Source organism: Martes martes (assembly GCF_963455335.1).
Source record: "Martes martes genome assembly, chromosome: 1".
In the NCBI taxonomy this organism is placed as follows: Eukaryota; Metazoa; Chordata; class Mammalia; order Carnivora; family Mustelidae; genus Martes; species Martes martes.
This window is the reverse complement of record NC_137888.1, coordinates 185,381,016-185,398,889: the sequence shown is the minus strand read 5'-3', so window position 1 is coordinate 185,398,889 and position 17,874 is coordinate 185,381,016. Positions and strand designations below refer to the sequence as shown.

At 43.4% G+C, this 17,874-nt stretch overlaps 1 protein-coding gene across 1 annotated transcript in view; it reads right to left on the bottom strand.

Moving 5' to 3' along the window:
• Nucleotides 1-17,874, bottom strand: part of ADAMTS9 (ADAM metallopeptidase with thrombospondin type 1 motif 9) — a 163,929-nt gene that overhangs the window by 43,088 nt on the left and 102,967 nt on the right. Inside the window, exons 29-30 of the mRNA XM_080809055.1 lie at nucleotides 8,181-8,348; nucleotides 1,325-1,498 (exon numbers count right to left, since the gene is read on the bottom strand). Of these exons, the coding sequence (XP_080665181.1) occupies nucleotides 1,325-1,498; nucleotides 8,181-8,348 (342 nt within the window). The remainder of the gene's footprint in view (nucleotides 1-1,324; nucleotides 1,499-8,180; nucleotides 8,349-17,874) is intronic.

The window sequence follows — 17,874 nt, the reverse complement described above, 5'->3', positions numbered from 1 at the left end:
AATATACACAAGGTGACTGTAGTTAACAATACTGTATCATACATTTGAAAGTTGCCAAGAGAGTAGATCTTAACATTTCTCATCACCAGAAAAAAAAAACAAAAAAAACAAAACCCTGTAACTATGTGAGGTGAGAGAATTTAACTATAACACTTATTAAAAACATACCACGGTAATTATTCCATAATAGATACATATATCAAATCATCATGTTTTTGCCTAAAATAAATACAATATTATATGCAATTATATCTCTATATACCTGGAAAAGAAATAAAGTGGTATTGCTAGGAGCACTTGTGGCAATTTTTAAAAAAACTGCAGTAGTAGTATCTCAGAATGGTTTACATTTAGAATCAAGTCTTACTCCTTCTACTTGCTGGGCATGTGATGCTGGGACAGATGACACTGGCTCTCAGAACTCAGTTTCCTTGGCCGCAAAGTGGGATGATAATAGCGACACCCATTTTGCCTAGTGAGGGGATGAGCATAAAGTTCAGAGCACTGAGCCGGCCACTGTTTCTCCCTCTTCTAAAATCCATTCTTGGTGGGAAATTCCTTATTATTCATATCACTAAAGCGCTGACAGCGTGTACTTTTTGTTTCATTCCAAAGTCAGAGGACTCCTTTTGCTTTCTTATACTCTTTCCCCTCTTTCTACAATGTATTCTCTTCTGGAACCAGACCTTCCCTCCTCCTCCAGTCTTACCTTCTCTAGCCGGACTTTTCTCCAGGGACACACAGTGTTTTCTTTAACTAAACATTAACTTGGAGAGGGAGAAAAACAGGTCTATCCCTGCATCCACTGAGCTGTTTTTCAGAGTCCATCATCTTTTTTTTTTTTTTTTAAATGTTGGAAATGCTTCACTAATTAATCAGGGATTCACAAGAGTGTCTGTCTTGGACTTGACAGCCAAAGTCACGAAAGGAGACACACGCAGAGCAGGTCCTACCTGGAGTCTGCCTTGTGGCTGGTGGAACTAATAGGGGATGCCCAAGTTGGGATATATGTATCAAAAATACATCTTCTATCTCCCCCTCCTTTTGTGCAAGATAGCTGTATGCATTTGGCCCAAGGCCTGATACAGTGTTTCTGGAGGCAGCCCGACTTGGAACATTCAAGAACACAGACGTAGGAACTGCATAAAAAGGAGGAGCTCTCCCACCCTGGTTGGAGCGAACTGCTCGCCGTCTGACAGCAAACCTTCTGGGAAAGAGCCAGCCTTGTCACCGTGCTTGAAGTCATTTCAGGGTAAAGGATGTGGTGATTGCAAGGGGGTTGAGCGAAATGCCTGGCAGGTGCCCACTTCATGGCTCTACTTACTTCTTGCCATTCCTCTGCCCTCCAAGCATAGCGAGGACACGGCGGGGCTTGGCAGACGCGCTCCGACTCCGGTCTGGTGTACGGGTTGCACTCGGACTCTCTGGCTATTTTGTGTGCTCCCATCTGACAGCCCACACTTCTCCGCCGTGTGCCTTGGCCGCAGGATACAGAGCACTAAGAAGAAAGACCATGTAAGTGGGAGCTTTGGGTCATTTGGGGTGTGTGTGTGTGTGTGTGTGTGTGTGTGTGTGGCAGGGGTGGAGAAGGGTCACAGCCATGGGGAATGCACTCCTAATCCAATGACTTTCAGCACTATTATGAAGCTTTCTAATTTCCCATGAAAGGGACCCAAGATAATATCTTAAATCTGCAAACTTAACTGTCGTTCAGGGCTGGTGAGTGAGATATGTATTCGAGACTTGGGGAATCTCTAAAGTTACCCAAACTCTTGGAGACTGCATGAGGCTGGGAAAGATGATTATAAAACATTTAATACCAAACTCGAAATAAATAGTGCTGCCATGTGAAATAAAAACCCCAAATGATTTCTATCCCAGAGGACTGGAAGTTCTTGAAAATTGGAGACACAGTGCTGTTGTACAAGAAGAATTTCTTGGCAGATTAAAAGTATAACCCAGGGAGAGTAAATCATGAAAGCTTTTAGGGCCTTATAAGTAGAATTATTTTCTCCATCGCTTCCTTTCCTTGCTCCTATTTCTGGAGACAAAGGAATTTTTTTTTTTTTTTTTTTTAACTACTGAATTCACAGAAGTATTAGAGCCTATTTGCAACCTTAGATGGATACATGGAGAATAAAAGCTGACAAGGAAAAACCATTTCCTTGGGCGGGCGTCATGTTTCCAACCCTTGAAAAATACTGTTAATCAGGCTAAACATTTTGTTGACCAAGTTGCAAAACACCATATTAAGTCTGCAATTAACTTTCCTTTAAATTAATTTTTTAATGGTTTCCTCATTGCTGGGTTTCATAATCTCACTTATGGGCAGGACAAGAATTATTGTCTTTATTAAGGTTTTGACAGAAACTACAGGCAACATTTGCTTGGAAAGAACAGTATATTATTATACTGAGCCATTTAAAATTGTTACCAAGTTTTTGCAATAGCTTGGCCTCCATTAATTTGTCTGGCATTGAGAAAACAAACTTAATGTACATTACGGCTGCATTTCTGAGATGAAGTCTTAAAGAATAGAATCACGATCTTTTCAATTAGAAAAGCATCCTTGTCCAATTAACCTGCAGCAGGATTCGTCTCGCTCTGAGGTTAATGGGAATTTACTAGCGAGAAGCACACCCAATGGATTCTGCTGAATATTAATTTTATTTTCATTTCAGGTTTTAAGAAAAGAGCTGATACTATTTAGGGGGCAGCTCGGGAAATCATATCATTTCAGATGGGTCTATGCTGGGCAAGAGCTTGAACGTTCACATCAAAGCTAGCTGAAGAGAAGGAAATATTTTGAGGCAACACAGCTACTATTGTTTGGGTTTAATTGTATTAATTGGATTGAATGAGTCTGTGACCCAGAAGAAACCAGACTTTTAAAGTCATTATGTCCTGGGTGGAATGGGAGGGTTCCTAAAGACAAGTGATGGCCTTGTCTACAGAGATTGACCATTTAATGTTCATGGGAGCTACATGTATAATATTTCCCATTGATTACCCTGGAAATGAATGAACTGTAACTTGGGGGAGTCACTACGTGAATGACAGACAGGTTCCAACATCATCATCATTGACAACAAACACCGACAACTAAAAAACCCTTTGGGTATATATATATAAGTATATATATGTATACACACTTACACATGAATATCTCTGGACACTCCCAGAAGAGTGTATCGAAATGGAAATACAAAGAAAGACTAAGAATAATTAGGTAGACAAGTTTGAGCACAGCATAGGGCTGATATATATTCAAAATCTCACAATGTTTTAATAACCTAAAGAAAATGGAACAAACGTTAAAGACTTTTCAGAGTCTGTACTCTTCAAGCTCTAAATAAATGAGACCTCTTTTTGATGCTAGTGTTACTGAGTAATTTACTTATGGTTCAACGAAGGCAACGTATTAAGAGCCTTAAGTACCCAACATTAACCAAAAATCACTTCCTCCAGTGTTCAACAATTTCTCAAAAGGCAAATAAAGACAGAGGAAGGTTTAGTGATAGGCTAAAAATTGTTATTTTTATAATGTCAAAGCCAGCGTGGAAAGAAGGAAAGTTTTGCCATGACTTAAGTGCACATAAAGTCTAAAGTTTGCCTTTCTGACTACCCTATCTACGGTCATCTTTGTTCAAAAGCAAGTACACTGAGTCAGAGTTAGTTAGTTCTCTGTGTTGGACTTTCTTCCTGTGCTGTCTCAAGGGAGGCAACAATTTGCATACAGAGCTGGCCATGCTTGCTTGGTGAATTCTCTGAGGTTTGTATGGAAAGCCCATGAATAAATCAGGGAGCATTAGAGAGATCTCTGCATGACCCTGGACATGGTGAGGGTGTGGTGGTGTGTGCACGTGTGTGTGCTCAATGCTTCCTGTGCTATTTAGTACATCTTCTACTTAGTGCCTAGCGGAAAAAGGTTGAGCAGTCTCTGTTAATGGATTTCCCCCTGCCATCATTCCACTGTGGAATGTGCAGGTTTGAAAGGAGATGTTTTTAGTTCTGAACTACTGAACGGGGAACTATGTTTCATCTCTCTGTCCTCCCTGCCGTGCAGAATCCCCAACTTATAGGGGGACCTCGACGTTTATTTCCACAGATAAAAAGAATCTCTTTGTAACTTCTGATGTGTGGGGAATCATATATATAACTGAAAACTGGAAAGTATTTTACATACTTTTCTCCAGTATTACTGTTGAAATTATGGTGGTGATGTTATTTAGAGGAGGGACTAGCTTGAGAAACAACTATATGAACCAACTTTAATAAATAATAAGAGTCCCAACAATAATAGCGACCTTTTAACTTAGCACTTACTATGTGCCAGACTCCATACTGGGGTGTCTCCACCTAATAATTCTCTATTGTTTGGAGCTGTCCTATAGCCACTGTAGGAAGTTTAGCAGCTTCCCTGGACTCTATCCATTTAATGGCAGTCATATCTCCCCTCCTCCACCCACTTGTGACAACCAGGACTGTCTCTAGACATTGCCAAGTGTCCCAAGAGTATAAAATCACCCCTGAGAGCTGAGCTGCATGCTAAGCACTTGACAGAATGTATCTTTTATAGTTCCTAATAAGTCTTTTAGAGACACCCTGCACAAAGATGGCAAACAACAGAGATAATCAACTCCAGCAAAGACAAAAACATAAAGCAGTCAAAGTGAATTCTGCCCTAGGCAATGGGCCATGGCTACTCTGGATTAGAATTTGGCTTCCAGTTTTAAAATATGGTGCTAATAGGATGCAGTCTTCTATACTACGTCAGCAAAAGTGTGGGTGAGAGGCCTGTATTCAAACAATTCAACATCAATGCTTACAGTTCAAATACAAACGAAATAATGGAGAGTACATAAGCGACTCTCTTTCTCATCACTGACTATGTGCATAAGGTGCATATGGTTTCCTTGATTTCTCAAAGGACACCAGCTACACATTCGCCATGTTTCTGCATGAAACATCAGCAGAATACTTCAGAATCAGACGCCACAACCAAGCTGTAATTTACATGAAAAGTTCTAACCTAAAACGGCTGGTGGATTCATCATGCAATTCGCCAGCTCCCATTTTGGTATTAGCACTGAAGGGTTTTTAAAATTTAATTATTTCCCTCCATTGAAGACACCACCGATGGCAAGACAAAGCATTGTGTTTTGTATCACTAAGGGAAAAAAGGGCTAATTTAATTAAATCATGGCATTCCATTGGTTGTTAGACCTGTTCTGAGCATACAGGGTTTCAAGTGTGAAAAAGACATGCACCTTAGGACCGAGAAATGAATTGACCGAGTGAATTCATGATCGACAAGCAATGACGAAGTGTTACTTTTATTTTAATCTGATCACTTATTCTTTTGATTTCTGACCTTCATTTTTTTTTAAGCCTTTCTATACAAATGGATTAAACAATTTTTACTGTGGAATGATTCTATATCATTGGACTCCAAAGCCTTTGCATTTTTCAAAACTGGATCAAGAATGTGATGCCGATTTTTGACTTAAAATTTCATGGGCATCCCTTATCTCTTGATCCAAAGCATCTAAACAAACTGAATGTGGAACTTCTAAAAAAAATGCTTTAAAATTTTAGTGAGGATGTTTTCCAAAATAAGCTTTCCTTTTATTGGAAAGATTTCCTTGACAAATTCAAGATTTTCAAAAGATGTAGAAATGAAACATTCCACTTTAAATCTCAAAGCACCAATTTCGAGGGTGAGACTATGAAAATCAACACAGCCCAATATTCTATACGTCCTATTATCCTCAGACATTTCGACATGATGAGAAATGGCCCTAATTCTTCTTCCTACCTAGAACAGGAGATGACTAGAATATTGTATCAGCAGAAAACAGAAGGACCAGATAGATATAAAATCTTCTCAACATTGTTGCAAATGGATAATCATTACTCTTGCTTCAATATCATTGCCTTAGGGTTATTTCTGTTTACCAATGGATCATTAGTAAGCCAATAATCTTTAACCATGCAGACTATCTCCATTAACCACTGCATCTGATTATTTTCAGGCATACTTCTAAATTGCATAAATCAGATTTTTCCCATGCAGCACCTTGTTTTGCCTGCTTTTATAATTAATTTCTACAAATCAAATCAGGGCATTACAAAGCTGGCCACAGACCATTACATAACTGTGTTTACTTGCATTTTCTACAAAGGTGACTAGACTGTTTTAGGCAATCATTTTGAACAGGTGCAGTCTTTTCTAGGGAGGCATTCTGATAATCCTATTACCTTATGTTCAAAAAAAACCCCGCCAGGGTTCAAACCTAATCATCCCGGCTTTGTAAGCAATTTTAGACTTCCCAACAAGATCTCAGAATACTGGATTAAAACTCACTGTGTTTACCAATAAAGAGTGAAAGATTCTTTTCATCATCTCTATATTGAATAAACTGGCCTATAAAATGAGCATCATTTCCATGCTCCAAACTTAATATTCAGGGCATGATGCAAATAGATAAGTAGAGGCCAAGGAACATAAAGAAAAGCAACAGAGCATGAAAGTCTACAAGAGGACAAGCTAATTAGTGCCGTATCTTCAATAATGTTAGCTGCGGGCTTATACATGAATTGAATAGCTCTCCAAATAAGAGGGCTGGGAGTTACAGATGACAGCAGTCACTTAGACAAGCCATTAAGGATGACCAATATGAAACACTGCCTTGAAATCTGATCGCTTAGGGAAGTCAGAGGAAGAACTGGCTCTGGTTGGACCCCGAAGCTTTGACTGTTGAATTAAAACAGAAACAAGAACACATGATCGTTATGAGAGAGGCCTTAAGAAGAATGAGGCTACTCTTCTAGGGAATGATGCATGTCTTGCATTTCTGTGAAGGGGCATATGGCAGGGGGTGGGGAGAACGCCATGTGGGACAATGATGCCAGCTCAGAGCATTTAAGAAAAATTCACATTTCTAGAGGAATTTTCCATTAGTCATGGTGAGATGGAGAATTCCTGACTCCTCCCCACGTTAACACAGTCATCCGGAGCTTCTCTGAGGCTCCAGGGACTCAAGATCCAGGCTCTGAAAGAACCAAATCTGGAACCTTCCAACTTGGAACCTACTTTTCTATTGATTCTTAAGAGCACTGGTAATTCTCGGCTGCACTGGAGAACCACAAATTCAGTGAAAGCTCAAAGAGGCCAAGCAACGGAGAGGAAGAGCAGCATGAAAGACAGAATATACAAAACCGCACCTTATTATTTTTAGGCAAGCACCTTCAACCATGCTGAGAGGATGTGCGAGTGTAGCGTGAAGAGATCAGCCTCAAGGCTGATGTGTGAGAGACTTTGGTTCACACATCAGTTGTTTATAGGTAAACAGAAGCTTCGGAAAAGTTCCTGGCTAAATACAACAGGGAAATTCTCTCACCCAGCTCCTGTCTAGATTACCAAATGTTTAGAATTAGTGGAGTGTGACTGTAATTGCTTTCTTGGGAACTTACCACCCCCTCCCTTCCCCGTCCGAGAGACACATCACATTCATCCAAAGAAAATATTTCTCTTGAGGGCCTCTTAGATTTAAGACCTCTGAACTAAGCACTCGGCATTCATTATGGCATTAAATCCTCACAAGAGCTCTATGAAGTAGGCTCGGGAAGGTTAAACAGATCACCCAAGGTCGCGTAGCTAGAAAATGAGAGAGCACTTCTCCTTCTGTCCCCCACCTCTGTTGTGCAGAAGGAAAGGGGCAGAGACCTAGTCACTAATCCTTCCTTCATAGTGGCGGCTAGTGCTGTAAGCATCTCAATCCCGACCCAATTCCTGCCAGGTGATCAGAGTCAAGCTTACAGCAGTCTGAGTTAGTTGTTGTTTAAGTGGTGGAGAGGATTAAAACACACCAGCAGCGAAGGCGTCCTGAAGGGCCACCCTGGGCCAGAGGTCTGACACCTACAACCACTACTACTTAGAATTCATCCTCAACAACCACCCTGCTGGAGGCATTCTGCAAGGCACCAAGGGCTGAATCCACCGGCCCCAGGTCTCCCAGCTAGCAAGTACGCTCACATAAAGAGTGTTCCCTTCCCCGTCGGCCCCAAGCTCCCCTCTGCAAAACCGAAACTGTGCAGAGAAACACAGCCACCACGCTGGTGTTGGCCACATGGCGGAAGGGAAGAAGGAAGCAGTCGTAAGGAGAAGCATCGCTCACCTGACTCCAGGCGCCAGCCTTCCATTTGGGGCATCGTCCTCCTCTGCACTTTCTGAGCCCATTTGGCTTAGCAAGGTGTTTACAGTAATCACTTTCTAAATGGCTTCCATCCTTTGCCATGCAGTAAACATTTCGTTGCTTATGCCCTCGACCACAAGAGACAGAACACTGAAATATAAAGCAATGGCAAGGTTGTTGTTGTGGTTTTCTGTTTTTGTTTTTGTTTTTAAATCACATGGAGTTTGATAAAAACCTGAGTTGTGAGATGTTAAGATCATATCTAACACGAGTCACCATCCCCCCTTTTCTAGAGCCATTTTAGGTAATATCTCAAGGTTCCGCATGGCAAGAAGGTGGCATTAGGGGGAAAAAATGTCTGTAGCATTACAGCAGCAATCCTGCATAGTATTTTGGGTCACTCAAGAGTGTGGGCAAATCCTGACCCTTCAGGCAAAAAATAAAGCCAATGAACCAGAAATTACCATGAAATTCTGATTTTAAGTCCCACTATGAATTCGTAAGGATTCCTGTTGCTCATCTCGCCTTACGCAATCTCTGATCAAGATATTTCTTCCACAAAATGCCTTGTGATTCACTGATTTGGATAAAGGTACATTTCCAAAATACAACTGCGTCCAATTTCCTAATTAAATGATTTAAAGGAACTCTTTGACCATTTTTCAGAGGATAAACTCTCATTTTCCCAGTTGGTTGGGGAAGGAGGTGAAAAAGCCACGTTAGAAACTGAAAGGTAAGCGAGCAGGTAAGTCTGTGCCAATCTGGGGAGGGAGGCATTACCTTTCAACTTTGATCTACAAGTTCACTGAACTGTTTTAAATGTGACCTTGTCTGACCACATCTAAGAAACTTGACTTTGATTTCAGATTAGGTTTCTCAGAAAGGTTTAGGAATCAAAGTGCCCATGGAGTCAGGACAAAAATTTGATATGACAGCTTCTTGTGGAACAGGCAAGAGGCTGGCCCCAATGAGTGCACTGAGACATTCAACGTCCATTTGCCTCATTAGCGATTACAGAAGTCATTACCACTTGGATCATAAGCTTGCTGGCTCAGGTTTTCAAGACACATTATTTCCCAATATAACGTTCTTGACTTTTAGAGGGAAATGAGTTTAAGAATGAAGAACAAAATGTGAAAATGCAATGAAAACAGATTTCAAGTGTCATTTCCTTCTATTTAATATTTCTCATTTCCCTCACTAACTCTGTGATTTTGTTAACATAAATTACCGAAGTGCCCTTTTGTACCTCATAGATAAATAGCGCCCTATAAAACACGGAGCTGAATATTAATCCAACTGCTATTACCAAGCACGTTCAAAGTTCTATAATTCATAAATGTGCCAGACATCTTTCTCTAATAAGCACAAATCATTACAAACATTTCAATAGCAGCTAGTAGATGATTTTGCAATATGTATATTAATAGGTTTGGTTGTGACTTTTTACTTCGGGAAATGGAAACATTGCTGGCTGCCTTTGAGCTCCGTCTTATGAGAGTATTACGATTTGGAGTTGTCATTCTGGAAATCTTTTTTTTAAAAAGAGTTATTTATTTATTTATTTGTGAGAGGGAAGTTGGGGGAAGGGCAGCAGAGGGAAACGGAGAGAAAGTCTTAAGCAGACTCTACGCTGAGCATGGAGCCTGATATAAGCCTCGATCTCACGACCCAGAGATCAAGACCTGAGATGAAACCAAGAGTCGGACGCTCAACCGACTGCGCCACCCAGAGGCCCCTGGAAATCTTAATAGATTATACACTGTAGAAGGAAGGAGACCAATTTAAATATTCATACCAGAACAAAAATAACCATCTTTCAACCTATAGCACTTTCACGCATATAAAGCCTTGGGACATAATTCTGGAAGGTTTTTGGAATGAAGCTCCTAGGGGTACCTGGGCAGCTCATTGGTTAAGCATCCATCTTCCATTTCGGTCATGATCACAGAGTCTTGGGATCGAGCCCCACATCGGGCTCCCTGCTCAGCAGGGAGTCAGCTTCTCCCTCTCTATCTGCCCCTCCTCCTGCTTGTGCTCTCTCTCTCTCTCAAATCTATAGATAAAATCCTTAAAAAAAAAATAGAATGAAGCTCCTAGAAATACTCCTACAAACCAGTGGTCTAATGACTTGCATACAGAAAAATCTCTACTGTTAGTGACTAATTTTAGTATTTAGAAACTTAACTTTGACAGGTAACAAAGGGGCATAATTTGAATTTGGGATGAATTCCTTTGTTCACTCAATAAACATATCTGTGCCTACTAAGTTTCAAGATATATGTGAAGGGCTGGCAACACAGTGATAAGCAAAGCTGACTGTGCCCCACCCTCATGGAGCTTCCAGGCCAGTGACGGAGACCAACACTGACCACGTGTTGACAAAAATAAACGCCCGCTTGGCAATGGAGAGGAGTGCTCTGGGGGAAGCCAGCTGCAATGGTTGTAGGAGGGCTCCTGAGGCTTCCCCCCAGGGCCAGATCACACAGAACTCACAGGTCATAATAGTATACTTGGATTTGGAATATCACTACTGAGTTTTAAATCTGGGCAAATATGGTCTGATGTTTGCTGCAAAAATTCTACCTTGACTGCTGAGTGGACATCGGATGGGAATACAGCAAGAATGGAGACAACACAACAACAGTAGGAAGCTACTGCACAGGTCCAGGCAAGAGGAGATGGTGATTCTTTTTTTTTTTTCCCCCTAGAGGAAAAGAGAAGGGGGAGGGGCAGACAGCGAGGAAGAGAGAGAATTTTAAGCAGGGTCCAGGTTCAGTGCAGAACCTGACCTAGGGCTTGATCTCACAACACTGAGACCATGATGCTTAATCAGCTGAGCCACCAGGCACCCTGGCGATAGTGATTCTAAAGAGGGTGCAGAGTGTTGGGGTGGGGGAAGTTGGTGGATTTAAGACATACTTTTTTTGAGGGAGAAATGCTGGATCAGCTGCAGGGGTACAGGGAGGAGGCAGACTCAGGAAGGACTCCCAGGTTTGCAGTATGACTAACTGGATAGTGATGACATTTACAGGGATGGGGAAACAGCCCTCGGAGTCAAGGATGTCTTTATTTGTGGGAAACAGAACTCAGAAGACCTGGATGCATGGGTTCAAACAGGGGCTTCAGGAGGGTGAAGAAACAGGCCTACCTGTAAACACAGGAACATGGGTAAACTTATAGCAAATCCACCCATAGGGACAGTCAGTTCAATATATAAGCAGTACAAACGAGCTATCCTTTAATATGAAGGGGGAGAAAGAGAGTTGATGGAAATAGCCATTCAGTAATCGGCCATGGCATCAGAGGGACAGTCTAAAAGGAAAAGCAGAACTAGAAAAGGCACATTCTAGCATTCTCACATTCATCCATGGGCCAGGCACTGCTCTAAGACCTGCACTGTCTCATTTAATCATCCCAATAACCATAGAGAGAGGTACCAGGATCAGAGACAACTGGTGTTTCCGAACTGGTATAACCACAGTGCTTTCTACATGCCTCTCCCCGCCGTGATTCCAGCACAAGCAGACAGACGTCTGTGGAGAACAATAACAGCACAAGGAAAACAGTGGAATGATCACCATCATCACGGATAATAATTCATCTGAAGGGCACTACCTGTGCAACCAACATCTGTTTCTCGTGAAATGAAATGGACGAAGTAGTTTCCAAATCCGGTATCTTAGGGCGCCTGGGCGGCTCAGTGTGTTGAGGATCCGACTCTTGGTTTCAACTTAGGTCATGGTCTCAGGGTCCTAGGATCGAATCCCATGTAGGTCTCTGTACTCAGTGCACAGTCTGCTTAAAGATATTCTCTCTCCCCCTCTCTCTGCCCCTCCTCTCTCTCTCTCTCTAAATAAAATCTTTAAAAAGAAATTCTGATGCCTTAAAATCTGGTTAACATCTAGATTAGCTGCCTCCCACCTATTCCTATGTGCTTTTTTCTTATTTGGGGATTTGAACGGAACCAACTTGGGAAAAAGGATGCAATACTTCAGCCTGACTCACCGCGCATATAATCTGCCTGAAATTAAGATCTAAAAGTGATAAGGAAATTCTCAAGGTAACTAATCATGAAAACCACTTTTCATTTCATGCCTTCTAACTCACCAATGAAGAGAAGCAGCTGCTTGTGGAAATTTTCATATCTAACAGGTTCATTAGTGGGTCTTTAAGGATTTCCTAAAGAAGTTGTCATTTTGATAATCAAATAAACACAGGTTGCAGCTCTTATATGCTGAGGGAAATTTTCATCTGATCATTTCCAGCCTTTTCCAGGCACTGACTTCTGCATCGATGTGAGTCCCTAAGATATGACAGTTAAATTCAGCGCATCACCTCACGGGGGCGATTTATTGGCTCCCTATCTGAGGGTTCTTGGTCGGTGCGATGTGTAAGTCCTTAAATGTCAAGTCTCGCCTGAAAAGCAGGCTGGCAGCAAGGATGCGAGGCTGGCAGCCAGGGTCCAGGACAGCCTTTGCCAATGCCGGGGATGAATGAAGTCAGTATGCGGGAGAATCATAGGATCAGGAGAGGCGAAACCAGCTGGCACACACTCTCCCACCCAAGCCAGCATGAGAGCACAAGGACGTAGCCTGGGGGATCAGAACGCCCAACGTGGCTCCGTGTGGGGGCTGGAAAACCACGTGGACTTGCCACGTAGGAAAAAGACAGGGGCTGCCACTCACACGGGTTTATGTACTGCCCTCCACGCTAGAGGCAGCCAGCAGATAATTACGGAAGTGAAAGTACGCATGAAATCTGTAGCAGTCACAGAAGTGTGCTAGAAACCAAACGTCACCTTTTCCTGAATGTCGCCAAGAGAGAAGCACCCAGAATCTGACCCACAGTGTGAATGCTGAACTGATTTGGCAAAAGTTATTTAGATTCAAAAAGGCCACCCTCGGACCACTCTTTTGGCTGGGACAGAACTACTGGAAATCACACCAGCTACCTTCTACTGAACCCTTACTAAGAATGACAAACTAAGCTGAAGGACACTGGCTTCTGTCATTTAATCCCAACGGCAAGCTTGTGACTTAGAAACTATTAGGGTTCCTTTTTCCAGATCAGGAAAACGAAAGAGGTGACATTACTTGCTCAGGGTCACAAAGCCAGGAGGCAGCATAGTTAGTCCCGGGCTCCAGGACCACTACCTTCTTCCTTAAACTACACAGAAGAAAGGGCTTGTCCTCCTCAGCTGACCCAAGGCAACAACAAAAAGCAAGGACCTCAAAGACATGTCTCTCGAGACTATTCTAGAAGCCTCTGCTTCCTCAGTCCCTCAGGAAGACAGTACCCGTACACCCTCATTTTTCTCCTGGCCATTTTTCAGGGTTTCTTCACCCCATGGGGCCTGCCTGGTGCCACATGGCGAGTGACGGCTTCTGTTCCCTGGTGAATGGCTCTTTGCACGGGCATGAATGGAAGACCGCGGGTCATCGATTTGGGCCTGCAGTTCACCGAGGACTCATCTCTCAAATGTCTGAGCTGTAAGACATCTCAAAGATGGTTCAGCCCTTCTATTTATCTTCTAAATTCAACACTAGAGAAAAGGAGATATGGCGCCTCACAGTCACACAGCAAGGAAGGAGTAAAGGCCGGCTTAGGACGTGCAGAATAGGATCCCCCTGGGGACTTGTGGCCAAGTACTGGTGTTCTTTCTTTCTTTCTTTCTTTTTTTTAAAGATTGTATTTATTTATTGGCGAGAGAGAGAGAGAGAGCAAGCACACGCACGCACAAGCCGGGTTGAAGGGCAGAGGGGGAAGCAGGCTCCCCGCTGAACAGAGAGCCCGATGCGGGGTTCGATCCCAGGACCCGGAGATCATGACCCGAGCCGAAGGCAGATGCTCGACCCACTGAGCCACCCAGGCCCCTAAGTACTGGTGTTCTTCATGTGGCTCAGGAACCATGGCTGTGGTGGACATGCGTAAGTGGTGGCAAAGCTCCCTGCCTGTCTCCATCTTGCTCTAAAATGCAGCATTGCGAGCCACAGGTTTTGGAGTCCGGCACGCCCAGGCTGACACGCCCTCTGCCATTTTATTTTGGGGCGACCTGGGGCATATTAACCTCTCTCAACTCAGATTTGTCATCTGTGAAATGGGGACCCCAGCACTGTCTACACCCAACAGAGTCACATCACGGTGCAGTGGGACACTACATAGAGACAGAGCTCTTGGCGTTCTGGGCGAACAGTGTAAAAACCAATACCCGTTCACAAGCACCACTACTACCATTTTCTATTCAGCAGAGTCTTTTAGAATATCTCCCAACACGTGGGTACAAAGGTGAGTAATTTTTTTTTTAATCTATGTTAACTAATGGAGTCCCTGAGATTAGCATTCTCCCATGGGTGTTTGCTGAGTGAAGAAGGGAACTTGGGCAAAATCTCACTCATGTGAGCAGGTGAAGAGCTTTTCTTTCCAAAGGTCACAGAGCAATCCACAGAGCAGACATAAATGTGGAAGACTCCTCCTCTTCTGTAGTGTCCTTTCCACTCTTTTCAACTATTCCTTATTAATATGGTCTCCCTGGCCACAGAAGACAGGAAGACAGTAAGAAAAAGAAAGACCCCACGTCTGAATGCCACGCCTTTTTTTTATTCCACCGTTTCCTGCTCATACATATTACCTCAAGAGCTACTTATGTTTCTCATTTGCTTTCTGTGAGGTTATCCCTTTTATGTCCCGAAACACAACCTCCATACCAGTGACCACCATTACCGAACAGCCATGCCCTCCCTGCCCTGCTCTGCTCAGCTCCGCCTTGGCAGTGGTCACAGTCCTTTGTGACCTGCTGGGTGTGAGCACAGTCAGGGCTTCTCACGACACAAGAATGGCTCCGGATGGGGGGCATCGGGGAACCAGAATGACTGGGGCGGGAGAGAGAGTTCTGCCAGGAAACAAGGGCTGTGACTTCAGGGCGTAAAGCCAATGTTGACAGGTCTGCCTGATGGCTGTTTATGTCCAGGACCACCATGGCACTTATTACCATGAAAAGGAGCTGAGAAAGCAGGAGATTGGCAGGGAACACCAGGGAAGAAAGCAGATGCGGGAGTCACGGGCATCCCAGCCGGATGGGGCACGAGTCCACGCTTCCATCCCTGTCACCCCCAAGACCGACAGCCTTTGCAATATGACAAAGGTCTAAGACTGTGGGAGAAAAGGCACTCAAACTCACATGTCAGAGCTTGGAGCGCGCCTGGAGGCTGCTGTCAATACGACAGCCAAGTAGGTGGTCCAGTAATATGCCTTGCACAGGAGATGCTGGGGCCACGCCAACACGGGGACGCAGCAGGAAGGGCTCATGCCTTCCGTCTCCCATTCCCCCCAAGAAGGATGAGGCACAGGGCTCTCCAGCTGCCCCCTCCCTCTCTCATAATGAAACAACTTCAAACGAGAGGAGGGGACGTGATAGTCACATTAAATAGAACAGCCTATGAAATGAGCTACGCAAATTGGGAAACCCAAATGGAGGTTCTTTTTGTTTTTTAGTTCCGCGAGAATGTTAAATACCACGATGTTTCTCCCCATCAAGACAAAAGCCAAAGACCGCAACAATCTGCAAAAGCAACACCTGGTGAATTTTATCACGGCCACCACCAGTGGTGCCCCCAGGAACCTGAGGCCTAGTACATTCCCTGGCCCTGGGGTCCCTAACAGGCCCTCTGATACCCCACTTCCAAGCACACTGCCTATTCTGATTCTTTGTAAACTGACTTCAGCAGAATAATGATATGGGCATCTTTCAGGAAAGAGGTGAAAATGGTACAAGCCTACTCTGTGCTTGCCACGGGATTGTTCACGAAGGCGGTCTGGAAGACAGGGGGGTAGTGGGTGAGATATTTGTGCCAGGATCCTTACTCTTAGCTGTTGCGGAGATGAGTGACGAAGTGCCTGAGTAATTCGTGGAAAAGCTATGGCTGAGGGTTGGGTGACCAGAACTTCATGGCACTCTGAAGGTAGACCATGACTGAGGCTGCCTGGAGATGTCATTGTGCTAGAAGATGGCAATGTTCAGGGACACCCCCTCATGACTTATGCTAATGTCACCGATGGTCAGGAACAGACCCGGGAAGCTGAAGTCACCTTTGGGAATGCTTTCATTGAAAAGCAAGCCATGCAGATTCTCTCTGGACTTTCATCTACCCAACCTGTGTCTAGCCTTAAACCTCTTCCTCTTCCCAAAGAACTGGTCTATCTCCCTTTCAGTCATTGAAAAGACACCAGGACAAAGTTCATGTAATTGCCTCTTCCAGTCTGGCTTTCTCTATTTAACTGGACCTTCCTCCATTGGCTTGGTGTGAAAGGAACATCTTTACATGCCAACATGTCAGACATCTTACACTGAAAAAGTCTACAACTTTTTTTGGACGAAGTTGGTTTATGTGGTTAGTTTGCTTTTGGGTGGATGTGAATACTACTGAAAAGCTGAGATATGCATCCATATCTGAGTCTGTATCCAGAGAAATAGATCTCAGCAGAAGGGAAAAAACTTATCTTAACCGTTATCGAATTAGATGCTGATCCTCCAACTTTACATTGCTCTACTGGGAATTCAGATAGGACCAATTCACTGGCCACAGGCACTATCCATCCTTGTGGCTTTTCTTGTCTTCCCCTCCTGCTTAACCAGTTGGTTAAAGAAATAGCTCAAAATGCCATTGTGAAAGGATGAGACAAAAAGTCAAACCAGCTAAAATGTAAATGGCTAGAACATGAAACACTTGGCATTCGAAGGGGCTAAAATTAGGTTGATGGTTATGGGTGAATTTAAATTATTCCGACACTATTTGGAGATCTACTCAAGTGGAAACCCAAGGTTTGGGACAGAAGGAGGTGGTTGTTATGAATTTGGTTTTGGAATCATTCAGACTGGGTTTGACCAGTACTATCTCTTCTCTTGTGATCCTAAGTGAAATGCTTAACCATGGCAAATATCTCTTTCCAATTCTGCTCAAGAGAGGCATGGAATGATGCTGAATAAGCATTCAAACTTAACATGTCCAAAGCATAAGCCCTGGTCTTCCTCTTACAAACCCCTCCTTCCTACAGTCAGTCCTCTTTATTTCAGTCAATGGAAATTCCATCCTTCTGCTAATTCTGTATACAACATTTGGAGTCATTCCAATTTCTCTCTTTCTCACACACCCCATATCCAAACTCTCAGCTAATCCTTAGGTACTTCTTTAAAAATACATTGGAATCCCACGAATTCTCACCACTCCTGCTGTGAGCACCTGAGCCACTCACTCATGGTCTTCTCCCATCTCATTCACTACAATGGATTTCCTAATGGTCTCCCTGTTTCCACCTTTGTGCCTCCTATAGCTTCCTCTAAATTCAGAAGCCAGACTCAGTCTTATAAAACAAATTCATGTTCCTACTCAACTTTCCTCCCCACCATGGCTTCCCCTATCATTGAGTGTAAGCAAAAATCCTTCCAATAGCCTGACCCTTCCACCCCCATCCATGATTTACCCCTACGTTCCTCTCCCTTGGTTTCATCTCTAATTTCATATCCTATCATCCACCTCCTCTAACTCAACCATACTGGCTTCCTTGCTGTTGGTAAGATGTGCCTGACATACTTCTGTCTCTGGGTCTTAACCCAGAATATTCTTCTAGATATCCACATGGCTTGCTTTTGTATTTTCCCATATCTCTGATCAAATGT